This window comes from Fukomys damarensis, unplaced genomic scaffold (genome assembly GCF_012274545.1).
Source record: "Fukomys damarensis isolate Sample0158 unplaced genomic scaffold, DMR_v1.0_HiC HiC_scaffold_21, whole genome shotgun sequence".
Classification (NCBI taxonomy): Eukaryota; Metazoa; Chordata; class Mammalia; order Rodentia; family Bathyergidae; genus Fukomys; species Fukomys damarensis.
In genome coordinates this window covers 12,596,073-12,613,160 of record NW_022900933.1, presented here as the reverse complement: position 1 = coordinate 12,613,160, position 17,088 = coordinate 12,596,073, and the positions used below count along the sequence as shown (strand labels likewise).

The 17,088-nt window shown below is 47.6% G+C and overlaps 1 protein-coding gene across 1 annotated transcript in view; it reads left to right on the top strand.

The window, feature by feature from the left end:
* The window catches only part of Ccdc177 (coiled-coil domain containing 177), a 3,502-nt gene extending 3,167 nt beyond the window's left edge, over positions 1-335 (top strand). Inside the window, exon 3 of the mRNA XM_010645633.2 lies at positions 131-335. Coding sequence (XP_010643935.1) covers positions 131-335 — 205 coding nt within the window. The remainder of the gene's footprint in view (positions 1-130) is intronic.
* The last annotated feature ends 16,753 nt before the right edge of the window (positions 336-17,088 follow it).

Sequence of the window (17,088 nt, the reverse complement as noted above, 5' to 3'; positions counted from 1 at the left end):
AGCACGCGGCGCAGGTGGCCGAAGAGGCAGTGCAGCAGAAGGCCCGGCGCGTGGGCCAGACTCGGCTGGAGAAGGAGCGGGCCCAGCGCGCCAACAAGGAGAAAGTGGAGAAAGACGAAGACTGCCGTAGGCGGGAGCTGCTGCAGGCCATAGGGCGCAAGCTGGAGCGCAGCGAGCAGCTGTCCCGGGAACGGCGCAGCGCGCTGGAGAGCGCTCGCTCCACAGCCAGGGCCTCCTTCCACGTGCGCGAGAAGGTGCGAGAGGAGACCAATACTCGTTCCTTTGACCGAATGGTGCGTGAGGCCCAGCTCCATGCCAGCCTCGACCGAAAATGACTTCGGCCTGCACAGGCCAGATGTGGTACAGATTCCAGTAAGGCCTCCCTTCCTCCCCTGGCCACTTTGACCAAACCGGGGTATTCCCCAGTCCAGGTGCAGCACCATGGATTCTCTAGGCTTCTGACCAAGGAGACAATACGAGGACAGACTGTGGGACTTTTCAGTCTGCTCCCTTTGTTTTTAAAAACGTATTTCCTTTGGAGATGACGTGGCACAATCTTTGCCCACATCCATCCTTGCCAAACCTCCCTCCCTGTGTGTCTTTTGGGTTGGAAAGGAGAGTAGCTGGGGAAAGGGGGTCGCCTTGGAAGAGGGCAAAAAGGACTGCGTTCCCCCCTGGCAGCCGTCGCCCCAGGCATTCTTCTGATATTGGAGTTGAGGTGGACTTTGGTTGCAGCAGGTCAGGGGTGTTCCTTTGGCTCACCTCCATCTTTCAAAGAATGGCAATTGCACAAAATTCAGAGGCCTTCCAGAAAAGCACAGTTCTTCCAAAGTGTCCAGCCATGCACAAATGACCCAAAAAGCTACTGGTTTTTTTATGAGTATTAATCAGTCACCTGAGCAAATTTTCCTGTTAGTTCTCATGGTGTTTCAGTTGAGTCTTCCAGGTTTTCTAGTTAGACAATCACTCTATGGAAAATTATCCGTTTGACTTTTTTTTTTCTCCTCTCATTCTCCCAAGTGGCACAGGTTATGGGTTGGTTTGGTGACGCTGTTAAGATTTATTGGACGCCCTCAGCCCTGGAGGTGTTGGTTTTCTTAGGCAGCAACGTCCCACCCATGAAGCTTCTTCACAGGGTGATTTCCGGGGAAGTGTTATCTGATGGCCTTCTAGGACAGGGCCCACTCCTGGCAGACAGCAGCTATGCCTTAAGAAGCAGAGCTACCTTATGTGCCTGTGCAGGCCATTCTTGCCTAAGTCTCCAGCTCTGGATGCAGTCTCAAGGCTGAGCCCTGGAGTTTGGAATGTAGGATTCCCTCTATGAAGGGATCTACTCAAACCTCTGAGGATGTTATATCCTCGGCTGCTTTACTGTTGTGACTGAAGAGCTGGGATTGCTTCTGTGTTGAGAGTCGTGCTCGATATTGCTGGTAGAATATCTTCCCTCCCCAGGATAAATAGTCTTCTCCTTACATTCCTGTACCCTTTTACTTATGACTGAGAGTATTTAATCGGTTTTTTTGGTGCCTCACTTTTCCCATCTACCAGATGGGGCCATCAGAACTCCTCTTCTGGTACCTCAGAGTCTCCTGGATCCAAAGCACCACTTCAGTATTATTTGTTGGTCTTCTTTGTGCCTTCTTTGATCTGGAGTTAGGAGGCAGGAGACTGCTGTTAGCGTAGTTTGTGAAAATATGGATTCCGGACATTTCATAGAGCAGTGTATTAGCCTCTGGGGGGAAGTACTTGCAGTGCTAGGCCATTCCCTGGTTAGAACAGTTCAGTTGTCACCAGTCAGTTTTATCCTTTAGAGAAAGTGTAAGGGAGTGTGCTTCCCTTTCATGACACTGAAATTGACCCCAGCTATATCCACCCCTTGACTCTACCTTCATCATGGAAGGTGGGAAATAAAACATCACTTACTGCATTAAATCAAAGTCAGGAAATTTTAAAATTATCCAAAAAAATGAAAGAAAAAGGAATCAGGGTAGAATTACTACATTAGACTATTTTATGTATATTCTGCTGGCCAGAATTGTCCCCAAAATGGCTAGTTATTACAGACACATTCACACACCCACACACACACACACACACACACACACACACACACTTTATTAACCCCCCACCTCCACCTTATCACATGCTAACAGATGTAGGAGTGTTGTAGCAGTGTTTAGGTATTACAGTTAAGGTGATAGAAAGCCAAGAAAGGAGCTGTGTGCCAAGGTTTGTTTCTTGAACAGATGAATGAATGTTCCCCTTAACTGTTCTTGTTGGTAACCAGGTTGTCAGTGAGCTGTAATAATTGGTATTGTCTGTGAGTCGGGAGTATTTAACTAAAAGTTCATGTGATTCTGGTTTCTACATTGTGAATCCTCTGTTGCTAGAAGGCTTTGAAACCTTCACAGGAAGCTCCACCCTCAAGCACTTACTTCAAAGTGTATGCATTTATTTGTTGGAGACAATCTGGTTTTTTTGTTTTTGTGTTTTTGTTTCCGTATATAGGAGGCTCTGGAAGGTACATAGGTGATCTTATGTGAGACCCATTCCCAGTTTGTTCCTGACTTACTGAGTGACTTTGGGTAGATCACTTCTCTGTGCCTTGGTTCCCCTTCCTGTAGGATGGGAACTGTGATTCCTGCTCTCCCTTTCACATAAACACTGTGAGGATGAATCAGAATCCAAGTGATATTCTCAGTTGTAGCACTCCAGAACTGGAGGTGCAGTACCCCTGAACAGGAAGGATCATGTGACCATAGTATGGATAAAGAGTGTGATGTATTATCATGATCTGGTGCAGGAGTAGTCCTGAAAAGCACATTGTAAACCATAGTGTGCAAGGGCCTAGGCGTGAAGGTCACCAAATTAGAGGCGCACTAAGAATCACTGTGCTAAGGCAAAAACTTTTATATTAAAAATTTCATATAGCTGAGCATAAGCAAAAGCAAAAGCAGAAGCCAAACCTAGTAATAATAAGAATGGTCCCTCCAAATTTCAGATCCTCCAGTAGAATATAGACCCATTTATACAGCTCTTGGGAATTATCCATGTTGCTCTCTGAAGAGAATTTCCAGAGTGCTTATTGGGCCCTTGATTTATATTCTTTCTTTGAAATGATGCCTGAGAGGAGAGGTTCCTTCTAATTTTGAAAAGCAGTAGGAGAACACTGAACTAGGAGAGGTGGTAGGTGGAAAATGGCTCCTAATACATATTCTGGTGGGTAGAATGCTAAACAGCATTCTGAGCACTCAGAGTTGGCCTTAGAGCCCTCTGTAGCAGTGTTCTTACCATCCAGGGGATTGCAACCTCGAAGTGGGCACAGGCCTTCACATTTACTCTTTGGAATACCCCCTTGTTCAAAAGGGAGAGAGTGAAGCATGAAGAGGGGTGGGAAGGAATAGAAGCAGCTTTAGTTTGTTGGTTACCAAGGAAACAAGTAGGCCAAAACAATTTCTGATGAAATCATCGGGTAAAGCTAGTCCAGTGTCCTGCTCGGTGACCAGTGCCTAAACCACATCGGGACGAAACAGCAGAAATTTCCTTTTGGATGCACACAGATTGGGCACTCGATGAGGGCGGTAACCAAGATTTACCAAAAGCACAGAGTCTGTGGGGTAGTAAACATAGATGAATGTCTCGGTCTAGTTTACGTTACTGTAAGAAAACGCCCAAGGGTGGGAAATTTGTAAATAAAAGAGATTTATTTAGCTCACAGTTTTGGAGGTCAAAAGCGTAATGCCCGTTTCTAGTGAGAACCTCATGGTGGATGATGTCATATGGCTGGGGTGTGCCTGCGAGAGAAGACACATGGAAAGACATGAAACAAGAGACAAGAGGGGCCAGGTGTGCTTTGTTGAAAAATGTAACTGCCCACCCTGGAAGGAACTATTCTATCAGACGCCATCCTATTCTGCAAAACCAGCCTTAGTCCATTCATGTAGGTGGAGCCCTTATGACTCGATGCACTGTCATTTGGCCCCATCTCTGGTTTTTTGTTTTGTTTTGTTTTTCTTCGTAGTACTAAGGACTGAACCAGGGCTTTTGCACTGAGCTACATTCCAAGCCACGGTCCTGCTAAATTACTTAACTGCCCAGGCTGGCCTCAAACTTGTGATCCTCCTGCCTCAGCCTCCCAGAGTGCTGGAACTACAGGTAGGCCCCACCTCTTAAAAGCTCCACCCCCTCAACCCCTCACACTTCAGACCACGCTTCCAGCACAGGAACATTTGGGAACAAACTATATCTAAGGCACAGCAACGAGAATGTAATTGTGTTCAAGCCATTCTGCCACTCATTCCTTCTCCTTTAAACAATGGTCCGTTGAAGCACAGAGGTGACTCTGCAGAAGGGGTGGAATCCTCTGTAGTCCATGGTCTATCGCCTCACGTATTGTAAGCACATAAATACTGCGTGGAGAGAAGGCCAGAGGGGTGAATGGATGATGAGCCAATGAACAGTGGAAATCTGCATCGAATAGGTCAGTTCGGCGGCCTCCATTCACTTGCCAGTCCTCCTCCGGGCCCCTGCTCTGTGCCAAGCACCGCTGTTGATGCTGGTGAAATAGAATCTCTCTGGCCATTGACCCAGGGATCACTTGGGCTGCAATGTCACGAGGAGATGTTTCATTTTCCTATTGGGCTTACCTACTTCCTACCTGGGTATCAGTCCTCAGGCAGACCAGCCGGCCCCTCAACGCACTAACTTCAACACACCTTTTTAGTCTCCTGGGGACAAGCCATCTGCCAGTCACAGTCATTTAGTCACTGTTGCTCATTTTCCTCCAGGGAAGCCTGGTTAATCAGGTCAAGTTTATAATGTCATGTGGTTGACCAGCTTTAAGTTACAGTGAAAGGCAGGGGGTGGAATATTAATCATTTTCAAGGGTATTCTCTGTCATACCTTTTAGAAAGTCAAATAAATAATGATCATGAACATAAAGGATAGAGCCTCAAGCTGTGCCGGGCACTAATTCACCAGTTTAGTGGTGCCATCATTCAGCTATTGCTGTTGAGACAAGAAAGTCAGTAATTCAAGCCATGAATCGTAGCACACACACACCTGTAATCCTAACTACTTGGGAGACTGAGCAGGAGGTCAGCCTGAGTGATTTAGCAAGACCCCATCTCAAAATCAAAACAAAAACAGGACTGGAGATGTAGCTCAGTGGTAGAGCACTTACCTAGCACTTAAAGAGGGAAAAAAAGTCAACATTTCAGAAGCATCCAATTGAAAAATCCCAAGAAAAAGAGATTCTGGAAAATGCTGAATTGATAAGGTGTAGTGAATCAGAGTATCTCACTTCTTGAGCCTTCTGTGTCACTGAAGTGACCCTCAGGTTGCTATGTAGACCTGACTCTTCTCCTGTGGGTGACTCCACCCGGGGTGTCTCCAGGAAACATCTGACAGAGAGGCATAAAGAAACGGCATTTATTGGAAGGGATTTTCAGAGACCCACCCACAGATGACTGTCGGTTCTAACATGGTTTAGGCCTCCTGAGTGACACATTGGGCTTTGGGTGTCTGGCACAGCACCTGAGCATTACCCCTGGTCACCTGCCTTGGCTGTATGTGTCCATGGAAGAGCACCTCACTAACACATGTGTCACAGGGGCTCTCTTTCTCGCTACATGCATTTCCTCCTTGCCCCATGCACCGCCCCAAGCCCCCAGCCCTTCAGCGCTATCCCTGCTGCTGCTTTGGTTTCCAACAAAGTTAGGGTTGAGACGGGCTGGAGTTAGCGGCAGTGTTAGGATGTGGGGTATAGGATGGTTTATTTCTCAGGAGCACCGATAACATCATCTTTTGTGGGGTTATTACTTCCCCACTCATCATGTACAGTCATTCTGCATGAGCACAAAAACCTAGTCTGAAGTGATTGCTTTTTTAATTAGCTGAAGTGCTCATGTGTCCTCCACCAGCACAATATTGGTAGCATCTTTTTTGCGGCAGACACTTGCACCATCCCTAGGACTGTCAGGAAGACAATCCATATCAACTGTGTCTGAGCATGCGTGTCCACGATGCACCCCTCCCTGCATCAGCATTGTTGCAGAGGGAGGAAACTGCAATCATCTCATTCTTGTAGGAAAAAGCAAGCTCTGGGAAAACAGCTGCCCTCTGATGGAATTCATTGCTTCCATTTACGTATAGCAGTCTGTAGGCTTCCACCTGAAGACTGCATCGGGCTCTGGCCTAATATGCATGGTGTATACATTACTGAGCCTCATGGGTGACAGAGGATTTCCATGTTGCCACTCTAGTGTATTAAGTGCAAGAAATTGATTGGGAAATGGAATTTAGATGCCCAAATGTTAACACTCAGGAATTTCTCAGTGTAACAAAACAACTGACATCCCCAAGGTTCTGAAAATCCAGTCCACGTGGGTGCCACATGTTCGAAGCCAAGAGTTTGCTAAAAGAGCAAGTATCTTGACCTACTCAAACTATTCTACTCTCTTCCATATGCCCCCTTGGCATCTTTACAGCGGAGACGACAGATCCTGTTTGTGGAGAGTTTTGTCAAATTAGTCGATGTTTAGAAAGCATTTAGCACCGTTGGGGGCAGGTAGCGCTCAGTGTGGTCACGGTTATCTGAACTTGAGGGGGTGGTAAAGGAGAGGGGCAGGAGGAGCCTGAGCCAAGTGGTACTGGTGGACAGCAGGCATGGGAACAGCCCTTCTTGGGTTGCCTGTGTCCTTCACTGTGTGACAGTTCCCCAAACATCTCAAAAGAAGGGGCTCTGGAAGAATGTTCCCCTCTATGAAGGAGCTTGGGGTTGGGGAGGGGAGGGATTACCTTGTTTGGCAATAAAATTGACATCTGGTGATAATTTCAGTAGTTTTCTTCTACTATTTCCTAAATGATGAAAATGACAGAATGCTTTAAAATGTCTATGTCTTTCTGAGGCAAAGGAGGGTGTGTCCTCCTGGTCATGCCCAAATCCTACCATAGCATTTTTTTTTCTTTTCTCTCTCTCTCTCTCTTTTTTTTTTTTTTTTTTTTTTTTTTTTTTTTTTTTTTTTTTTTTTTTTTTTTTTTTTTTTTTTTTTTTGGCGGAAAACTCAGGACCTTGTGCTTGCCAGGCAGCCACGGGTGCCACTGAGCTCCATCCCCAGATTCCTCCCTTCACATCTGTCGTGGAACCAAGCAGGATGGACTGTGGGAGAACCGCTCTTCTGGGGGCTGCCATGCTGCTAGATGTAGCGGCACTAGATATGGTAGCAGGAATTGGGGGACGGAGCCGGCTCTGCAGTGGTCACACGGAGTGGAGAAGTGGGTCTGGGACCGGCCTGCCTTGGGAAGCACTGAGCAGGCTGCAGGGTACATGTTGAGCAGGAAGACAGGTAGGTGGGCCTTGGCAGCTCGCTTCGTCTCGGATGACTGTCATTGAGAAGCCTCGGCAAGTGCCCCCATCTGCTTTCCTGGCCCTGTGGCCCTGCAGACACGTGCACGGAGGTTAGGTCAGGGCAGGTCCTGAGAAGCCCAGACCCCACTCTGGAGGTGCATCAACACGGAGGCTGAACAGGAGGCGGGCCCGTGCTGGCTCTGCTGTGCGTGGGGAAAGGGGGACAGAGAATATGGCAAGCTGCGGGTTTGCTCCCACTCTGTCCCCTTTCTCCTGCTCTTGGCTACCCTGGAAGGAAGCCTCAGCAGAACTCAGAGGCCTCCTGAGCCCATAGCAAAATAGTGAAGTAGGAAATGTGTTCCGTGAGAACACCTGCTTGTTTGAAAGGAAGCCTTAGGATGAGCAAGACGCATACTAGAAGGGAACGATTTGCTAAGGAAGCACTAGAAGGACACTAGCTGATGTATGCCGAACTCTCACACTGTGCAGGTGACTGTTTCAAGCACTTAATTCTCACACTAGCCCCATGAGGGAGGTACTATTATTTCCACTTTACAGATGAGAAAATTGAGGCACTGAGTTTAGGAAACTTACCTAAGGTCACACAGCAAGTGAGTGAGGTCACAAGCAGAGGCGACTCGGACCCAGTTTGTCTGGACAGCACATGCTCTTAATTCATATTTTCTATTGCTTCTTGGAAAGCAGTGCGAACAGACCTTTCAGAAAGGGACCCTCCTGGAGTGTCCCAGTGCTGGTCATTGGAATCACTGCCTGCTGCCTGGGAGTATAGATTGGAGGGGGAAAGCGCCCCTCATTTGAACCCCATGGTCCTGGAGCACGGAGGGCAGACTGAAGTTCACTGTTGAGAGGCAAAATAAGATAACCCTAATTCAAATCACTTGCATTAATTAATGCGGAGGCAGCACATGTTCTACACCACAGGTGCTCAAGCAGGTCCCTGGGCCAGCAGGACCTATATCAGATTTCCTGGGGGGCAGGGATCCTGTCTGAGTTTGGGCCAGCTCTCCAGCTGATTCTGACATGCACTTAGGTTTGAGAATGACTGCTCTAAATCTGTGCTTTCCGATTCAGTAATTGTGAGGCACATGTACCTGTTAAGATTAAATTAGTTACATTTTTAAATAAAACAAAAAATTGAGCTCCATACATGGTGAGTACTCAACAACCACACGTGGCTGGTGATCACCACAAACACAGATCATTCCCGTCATCACAGAAAGTCCAATTGGCTGGCTCTGCTGTAGAGCCTTCTACTCCCTCGTGCGTGCCACAAACCAGCGGCATCGGCACCACCCATGAGTTTGTTAGAAATGAAGAACTCAGATCCCACCCTAGAACCTTCAGACCCCACCCTAGAACCTACTGAATCCTTTTTTTTTTTTTTTGCAAGATTCCAGGTTATTTATGTTGCACATTTTGCACATTCAGGTTTGAGAAGCACAGCTGTGAATGGCAAGTTATAGAGGTCCTGTCTCAGAAAGTATTCACAGTCTATAGGTACCATATCTTTGTAGATAAGGATAGACAAGGCTTTTTCAAAGGTGGCCAAAACTCATAGCAAAAAGAATGGATGAGTAATAGAAAATCTAGTTTCTATAGATCAAACTAGTTAACAAACCTTCGGAATATATTAGAAGACACTGTGTTGAGGTGGCCTTTCTCTGTGTTGGCATAAGAATGGATCCAGCCTCTATCTCAAGTAGCAGGAAAAAAGTATGCAAATCTCAAGGGAAAGGCAGCTTGTGGTGTAACTTTGAGGACATAGGTGGTGGCAGTACGTCATTTGGAAGGTGATGCCTCAACATGTACACAGAGTGCTAGAATGTAGAATATTTTAGAAGGTGATAGAGAATATTTAGGGGCCAAGAGAACCCCTATTGCCTATTGCTTTATTTTCTTTAGCATTCCATCCTCTAATCGGGATGCAAGGTGCCAAGTTGTCCTGAAGCTTTCGGTTACTTTGAGCTATACGAAGTTGTCATAGTCAACAGTTTTTGACCTACAAAGCAGCAGTCAGTGAGGTGGCAGTTGCCCTAAATGGGGTGTCTGAACACTTTGCAAGAATTGGGAGTGATGGGGGGGTGTCCATGTGGCGGGGACATTCAGGTCCTAAAAGGAGCTGACACAGACAGGTCAAGGGCAGCCTGCTGGCGTGCTTGGGCCAAGGACAGTTTTTCTGCCTGCAGGAAGCATAAATTTACATCAGTGCGACTGCATGGCTGAGAGCCCACTGCCTCCTTCCACAGACTGGGCTGTGTGGCAGTTCATTTCCCTAGGATCTGCAAAGTTTTCTGCAGGGGCTGTGCCTTCTGTCTGACACGAGCTCCCAGGAGTCCTCCAGAATGAAGGTGATCAGCATGTGGCTGCCTGCCCGGAATACCAAGTAGCACCCAGAAGTGGAGATTCCTGGCGGCTTCACCATAGCCGGCTCCCCTGTCACCGGCTCTGCCCTCCAAGAGCCTTTCTGCTCCCTCTACTGTGGCTTTTCTACAAACTCACTTGTTTCCAGGCGGCAGAAATACCCCCTCGACCCCAACAACGCCTTTCTAAAACCTTCTCCATGACAACGCTGAGGGGCTAGCAGGCTGCCAGCTCAGAATCAGCCCGAGAGGGGCCCTGGGGGCAGACAGCGAGGAGAAGTACTGGACAGCTGGGGATTCCTAATTCTGCCTCAGCACGAAGGCAGCCTGAGGCCAACGTCCCCAATCCAGAGCACACTGGGGAAGCGGTGAGCACATGTCCGCAGATGTCCAACAGTGACAATCCATAAGCATTTATCTGAGCATGCAGGGCAGGTGGGACTTCCTTTCTTCTTGAAAGATCTTTTGTAATTGAAAAGACGAGATAAATAATAAGAAACCAGCAAAGAGATAGGTTCCAAATGGGCTGCTAGTTCCTTGTGATTGGGCAGATTCTTTATAAATCTAAATAAAGTGCCATCCAGATGGCAAGTCTGGGATGCTGCCCCAATCCAAAATACTCCCAAGCTGATCTCACAGTGGCCAGAGCCCTTATAAGAACCAGAATCCCCATTTTCCCTCCCTCCCTAATATTTAATGACACCGCTCATCCACGCAGCTGCTTAAGACCCAGCGTCGACAGAGAAGGCTCTGGAGACAGGTTGTTGTTCAGATAGGGGTGGCGAGGTGGAGGCGTGTCTGTGAGCCCAGGGCTCTCCACTGCAATGAGCTACTGAGTGACCTCGACATCTCAGCTTTTCTAAATTTGAGGCAGGGTTTTGCCATACAGCTCTGGCTGCACTTGAGCACACTGAGTAGTCCAGGCTGGCCTCATGGCAATCCTCCTGCCTCGGCCTCCCAAGTGCTGGGCTTACAGGTGTGTGCCACCATGCCCAGTTTTTTGTTTGTTTGTTTTGAGACGGGATCTCTCTGTAAATCCTTAAGTTACCCAGACTGACTCAAACTCGAGACCTTCCTACCTCACAGCCCAGAGTTCGGGGATTGCAGGCATGGACCACCATGCCCAGCTCAATCTAGCTGTTTCATGGCTGAGCCAGAGAGAAAATGTGAGTCTTCCAGATTTCTGAATGCACCTTGAGTGGGAGCCAGGTGCTCTGCCTGGCTGTTTCCCCTGCCCCCTCTTGTTGCCCCTCCTCACTCCTCCTGCCTGTTTAAACAGAGCTCTCGTCAGTGGTCATGTGGTTCTATGGTTTGGTTCCAAACCAGGGGCTACTAAAGCCTCTGAGTTCGGACCTGGGGTCAGAAGGGCACATTAAGGTCAGAAACACTGAAATCAGATCATTTGCATCAAGCAGACACAAATGCAGGGAGCCTAGAACTGCTTTTCCCCATTATCCTGGAGTTTTCTTTTTCTTTCTTCTTCTTCTTCTTCTTTTTTTTTTTTTTTTTTTTTTTTTTTTTTTTTTTTTTTTGGTGAGACAGAGTCTCACTATGAGACCAGGCTGGCCTTGAATTTAACTGCAATCCTCCTTCCTGCCTCAGCCTCCCAAGCACTGGGATTATAGATGCGCACCACCACACCCGGCTTCTCCTGGGGTTTTCAGATAAGACTAGGGCTCCCTCCTTCTCTGTTCCCGGCAACTGCCCTGTGGTTTCACCACTGAGCCATTGCTCTGATGCCAACTGTAGCTCTCCATGGAGGGCAGGTGGCTGGACAGCATCGGCACATGGCCACTGGCTCTCCACAAAGAGTGGGGCATCAGTTCGGCAGCTTTGCCTCTGCCATAGTTCCTGGCTGCAGCCAGTGTCCATCTGTCATGGCTCATTACTTCTATCTCCCAAGTTGCAGGATTGACTACATAACTTGCAGTGTGCCCAGGCCAAAATAAAAATGCATGGGTGGCCTCTTGTTCAAAAATGATGAAGATCCAGGTGTGATGGTGCACACCTGTGATCCTAGCACTCGGGAGGCTGAGGCAGGAGGATCGCTGTGAGTTCGAGACCAGACTGGGCTACATAGTGAGTTCCGGATCAGTCTCGACTACATAGTGAGACCCTGTCTCAAAAAACAAACAAACAAAAAAATGATGAAGAATTTCAAGATGACAACAGTCAATCATGAAGCCAAGGATGACCTCTCAGCACCAGTGACCTCTGTGCGGCTGGCCCTGGCAAACCCCCACCCTGGGTAGAGCAAGCTATTGCCAATCACCAAGAGGTATAATTTCTGGAGTTTTTAACTCTGAGAATAATTAGCACTTTTACAGTTGCAAAAGCAGGCTCTCACTGGACCAAAGGAAGAAATTCAGACACCCAATTTTATGTCTATTAAAATCATTGTATATCTAATAACATAATTTTATGTCTAATAGAATTAATTTCTTTGTCTAATTCCTGTTCAGATCGTTCCCCACACCTGAGTACAGGAGTAAGGAGTTTTCTGAGACTGTCAGATATGGGTGGTGGGACGCAGCCTTTACCAGAGTGGCAGAGCATCTTTTCTGCCATTTCCCTGAGAATCAGCCCCCTTGCAAAATTATGCAGTGGTTAAAACTGTGCAGTCAGACACCCCTAGCCTTTAGGTCACCTTGGGAAAACTGTATAATTTCCTCATCTGTAAAGCGGGGACAATGCTAGCACCTACCATACAGGTTGTCGTGAAGACAAAACGAGAAAAAGCATGCAGAGGGAACAACAGCACAGTGGTTGGCCTGGCACGTAACATATGCTCAATAAATAGCTTTTGTTGGCAATCCTTGTTTTTAAAAGCAGGTAGGGAGGGCCAGGGATGCAGCTCAGTGGTTCTGCTGCCTGCCTAGCAAGTGCAAGGACCCGAGTTTGATCCAGTACCAAAATCCTTGTTTTTAAAAGCAGGTAGGGAGGGCCAGGGATGCAGCTCAGTGGTTCTGCTGCCTGCCTAGCAAGTGCAAGGACCCGAGTTTGATCCCCAGTACCAAAAACAAACAAACAAAAAAAAAAAACTAGCAAAAAGCAAGCAGGTCTTTTTGTTGTTTCTGTGGTATTTGTTGTTTTGTTTTGTTTTTCATCTTTTGAGATGAGGTATCTCTATGTTGCCCAGGCTAGCCTCAAATTCCTAAGCTCAAGTAATCCTCCTGCCTCAGCCTCCCAAGGAGTTGGGTACAGGAGCTTACCACCATGCCCAGCTTACAGAAGATAGTTCTAAAATTGGAGCTCAGTTAAAACAGAAGTAACCAGTAGCTGAACTATTTATCTTAGCTTTACTTCATTTAAAAAAAATGCTAGAATGAATACAAAGAAGCTGTTGGGGGTGTCCGTGTTCAACCCAGATCATGGATGCTAACAGTTCATCAAAGTGTAATCAATGACCTTCAGTTAAGGTCTTGAATTGCCCCCAGTGCCCCCCAACCTAAATAAAGACAGTTTATTCCCAATTTACAGGCAGAATTAATCAAAGTATAAACTGTCTCTTAGATTTTTCCCCAATTTTTTTTTCTTAAGCCCTGGTGCATTATTTTGGATATCTAACTAAAATATTGAATATTTTAAAGTCTAATATGACAAACATCATGGCTTTAAGTGCTTCATCACCTGAACAGGTATAAGGAAGATGAACATAGGTTTTTTTGTGTTTTTTTTGTTTTGGTTTTTTTTTTTGGTTTTTTTTGAGACAGGGTCTCACTATGTAGTTCAGACTGCCCTGGAACTCACCAAGTAGCCCAGGCTGGTCTCGAACTTGCAGCAATCCTCCTGCCTCAGCCTCCCGAGTGCTGGGATCACAGGTGTGTGCCACCACACCCGGCCAAACCTAAGTTTTGAACAGTGACCCTGAATGAACATTAGCTGACATTAGCTCATGAGAAATGAGCAGAGAGCATTAGTGGCCCTGGAAGATGAACTCACTTGTCGGGCTTTGCCGTGGGTTGATTGTGTATATTAGTCCACTTTCCATTCCTGTGACAAAATACCTGAGAAAATCAACTTATAAGGAGAGTTTACTTGGTTTATGGTTCGGTCCATGAGCACTTAGCCCTGTTGTTTTGGGTCTGTAGTGAGACAGAACATCACGGTGAGGAGTGGTAGTAGAACAAAGTTCTACAGGCTGGCAACCAAGCTTTTGGGTCCTTGGGAGACATCTGGATTTACACTACAACAATATGTTCCCTCACATTCATGTGGTAAAAAATTAGTACCCAGTGTGTCAGTGCTAAGAAGGAGTGGGACCTGTAAGAGGGATCAATGCCTTGCTCTCTGGAGCGAGTTCTCACTTTGCTGGGACTGTATTACATACTTGGAGAGGAGGTTGTTACAAGTCTGCCCTTTTTGTACATATCTGCTTGGCCTTTTGCATCCCGCACAAGTTCAAGCAGTCTGAGAGCCTTGCTGGCCAGCGCCATGTTCTTGGACTTCCCAGCCTCCAGAACTGTGAGCTAGGTAAACTCTTTTCAGTGATTGCTCAGTCTCAGGCATTCGGTCACAGCAACAGAAAATAAACTCAAATAGGCCACTGTGAGGGGCCTGTTACTCTGTGAATATCTCACCTTACACTTTGCTCCACCAGAGATGAAATCTGAGAAGATCCATCGAGGACAGCACTGCAGAGAACAAGGTGAGGCTGGTGTGTCCACAAAGGGCAGTTACGGCAGAGGACGGGCCTGAGACAAACATGGGGTCTGACCCCTGTCCCGCTTTGTGGCACTTTCCTTCTCCAAAGCCTCAGTCTCATTCTGCTTAGGCAAAAGGATATGAACCCTCTGCTCAGGACACCCTCACCCCAGAAGGTCTGGCTGCGCCCTCAGCCGAGGGGCCCTGCCCCGCCCAGCCCCAGCAGGCTGCTGTGGTTCTCACCGTGCTACCAGTGAGGTGACAGTTGTGTGTCTGGAGGTCACTGGGGAGTGTGGGTGACACTGTGTGGGTGATTCTGTCCCCAAAGCAGAGGCTGCTGGATGGTGAGGCAGGCCAGCTTTCATCACAGACCCCACAGACGGCCATGAGAGCCACTGTGTCCAGAAAGAAACCGAAGAAGGGTCTGGCAGAGGAGAAGGAAGCACTGATAAAAAGTAGCACCGTCCTACTGCTGCCAAGGCCAATGCTCTTGAGAAGCAAGTCTTCAAGGAAAGGCTGGCCAGGGACCAGCGTGCTGGCTCTCAGACTTGGCTGCCCAAGCCTTGGTCCTGGGAGGTGCATGGCTCCCTCTACACAGTGACCGCAGAAATCTACCAGCACTGCCCCAGCCCAGATGTATAAATCAACTGCCACAGTTGTATATAAAGTGAAAACAAACTCCACAATCCTCTTCCAATTAATTTTAATGTATAGATTTCTTTCCCACCCAACCTCCTTCACCAAGGAGGTTGTTTTTGCCTATGTTTTCAAGATAAAATTAATCTAGTGTGGAAACCCCTGCTACACTTCACAGACTGAGTCATTATACAACTGAGTCTCCCCTGAAACAGAAATGCTCTCTTTTAGGACCTGTCCTGATCAGGGAATGGGAGCCCCGATGTGCTGGGAACAAGGAAGGAAAGAGCAGGCACTGGTTTGTAGTTTTTGCTTGAGGTTAGCATGTGGGAGTGTTGCACATCCCATTAGGCAAGAAGTACCGCGCTATGGCAGTTTGTAAGTGTGGCTCTAGCACTGATTCACTCACCATTTACTAAGTGCCTGCTGCATTCTAGATCCTGAGAAAATAAGGGCCGATGGGAAAGCAGTCCCTACCTCACGGTGCTCCCAGCCTTGTGGGATTCTCAGACAAGCAAGTCCTTGTGGGACACTGCGATGCTCTCTTAGCTACTTCTCTGTGACTGAGACACAATACCAATGCCCATCACTTAGTGGAGGAGAGGTTTATTTTGGTTTACAGTTTTAGGGGTTTCAGTCTACGGTCAGCAGAAATGGCACGGTGGAAGGGCTGGATGGATGACAGTTGCTCGCACCATGGTGGTCAGGAAGTAGAAACAAAGGGAGGGAGGGAGAGTCTTCCGGATCCTGTCCCCAGTGACCTTTCTCTGACCAGGACCCGCCTCCTAACAGAACATTAGCCGCTGGACTCTCTAGAGGATGACTCCACTGATGAAGGTACCACCCCAAGATCTACTCACCTTCCAAAAGCTCCATCTCTGAGCACATGAAACTGTTGGGAGACGCTCTAGATCTGAACCATAACAGATGCATACAGTGCTGGAGACATGGTGAATGTTCACAGGAAGCTCTGGTCGTGGGCGGGCCATAGGCTTTTAAGCCAAGGCCTAAAGAATGCACAGAAGACTGAGAACAGGCTTGTTTTCTCTTGCGTGATAGCCCACCGGTGTGCAAGTAGTCCCAGCTAGGGAGGGAGGCCCAGCTTCCTTTCACCTGACTTGGCTGTCTTCTAAAGTGTTTTCCTCATTGGCCTCACCACTGCTAACTCACCAGCACCATTCTCACTTTCCAGGAAAAGCTGATGTTCGGGCCAAGAACTTCTTTCAGAAGTCGCAACATTACTTTTGCTTACATCCCACTGGCCGGAACCTGGTCCTATGGCAACTCCTGGCTAAAAGGGAGACTGGGAGACTGGGAAAGACTGTAGGTGAGTAGCTGTGTGTCAAGCCAAAACTAAAAAGAAAAACAGCAACTGGGCACTGGGAGTCTTCGTTACAGGGGGGGAAAAGTGGTCTGTGGAAGACTACGGTCAGGGGCAAGGGACACGGGACAGAACAACGATAGCCTTTGGGAGGGATCACTAAGCACCTTATTGATATTGTTTCACTTCAACATCAAAAATCCTCCTACTAAAGGCTATTACCATTATCATCCTACAGAAGACAGTGAAGCTCAGTGAGGTTGGATTTGGAGGTCACACGGCTGTAATGGTGAAGCTAAGATATAAACTTAAGTGCACCTGGAGCCAGAATTGCTGGCACCTAAAGTGACCTAGAAGGGAAGAGAGGGCATGGGAGAATGGTGCCAACAGCAGGGCACCAGAGGGAGTGAGTGAAGAGAATAGAAATCCGGTGGGGAACTGGCAAAATATAGCAGATGAATCCAGCATCTGATAGAGCCCACCACTGTTCGGTCTAAGAGAATCAAAGTTTAAAATCTGCTTCGGGACAAAATCATTTCTAGTAGTTGAATCTGAGAATTGCGAGAAATGTTGCAAGATGCTCAGGTGTGAGGATATTGACCTCCACTTTTGAATGATCACCCATGGACATCCGGTCCGACCCCACGCAGAGCAGGAGCCCTCCCGTGGCCTACCTGAAGGTTGTTAGTTATCACCGACACACTCTCAGTGCTGGGTACCTCCACCCCTCTCCGGCCAGGGTCTCTGTCAGGCGACTC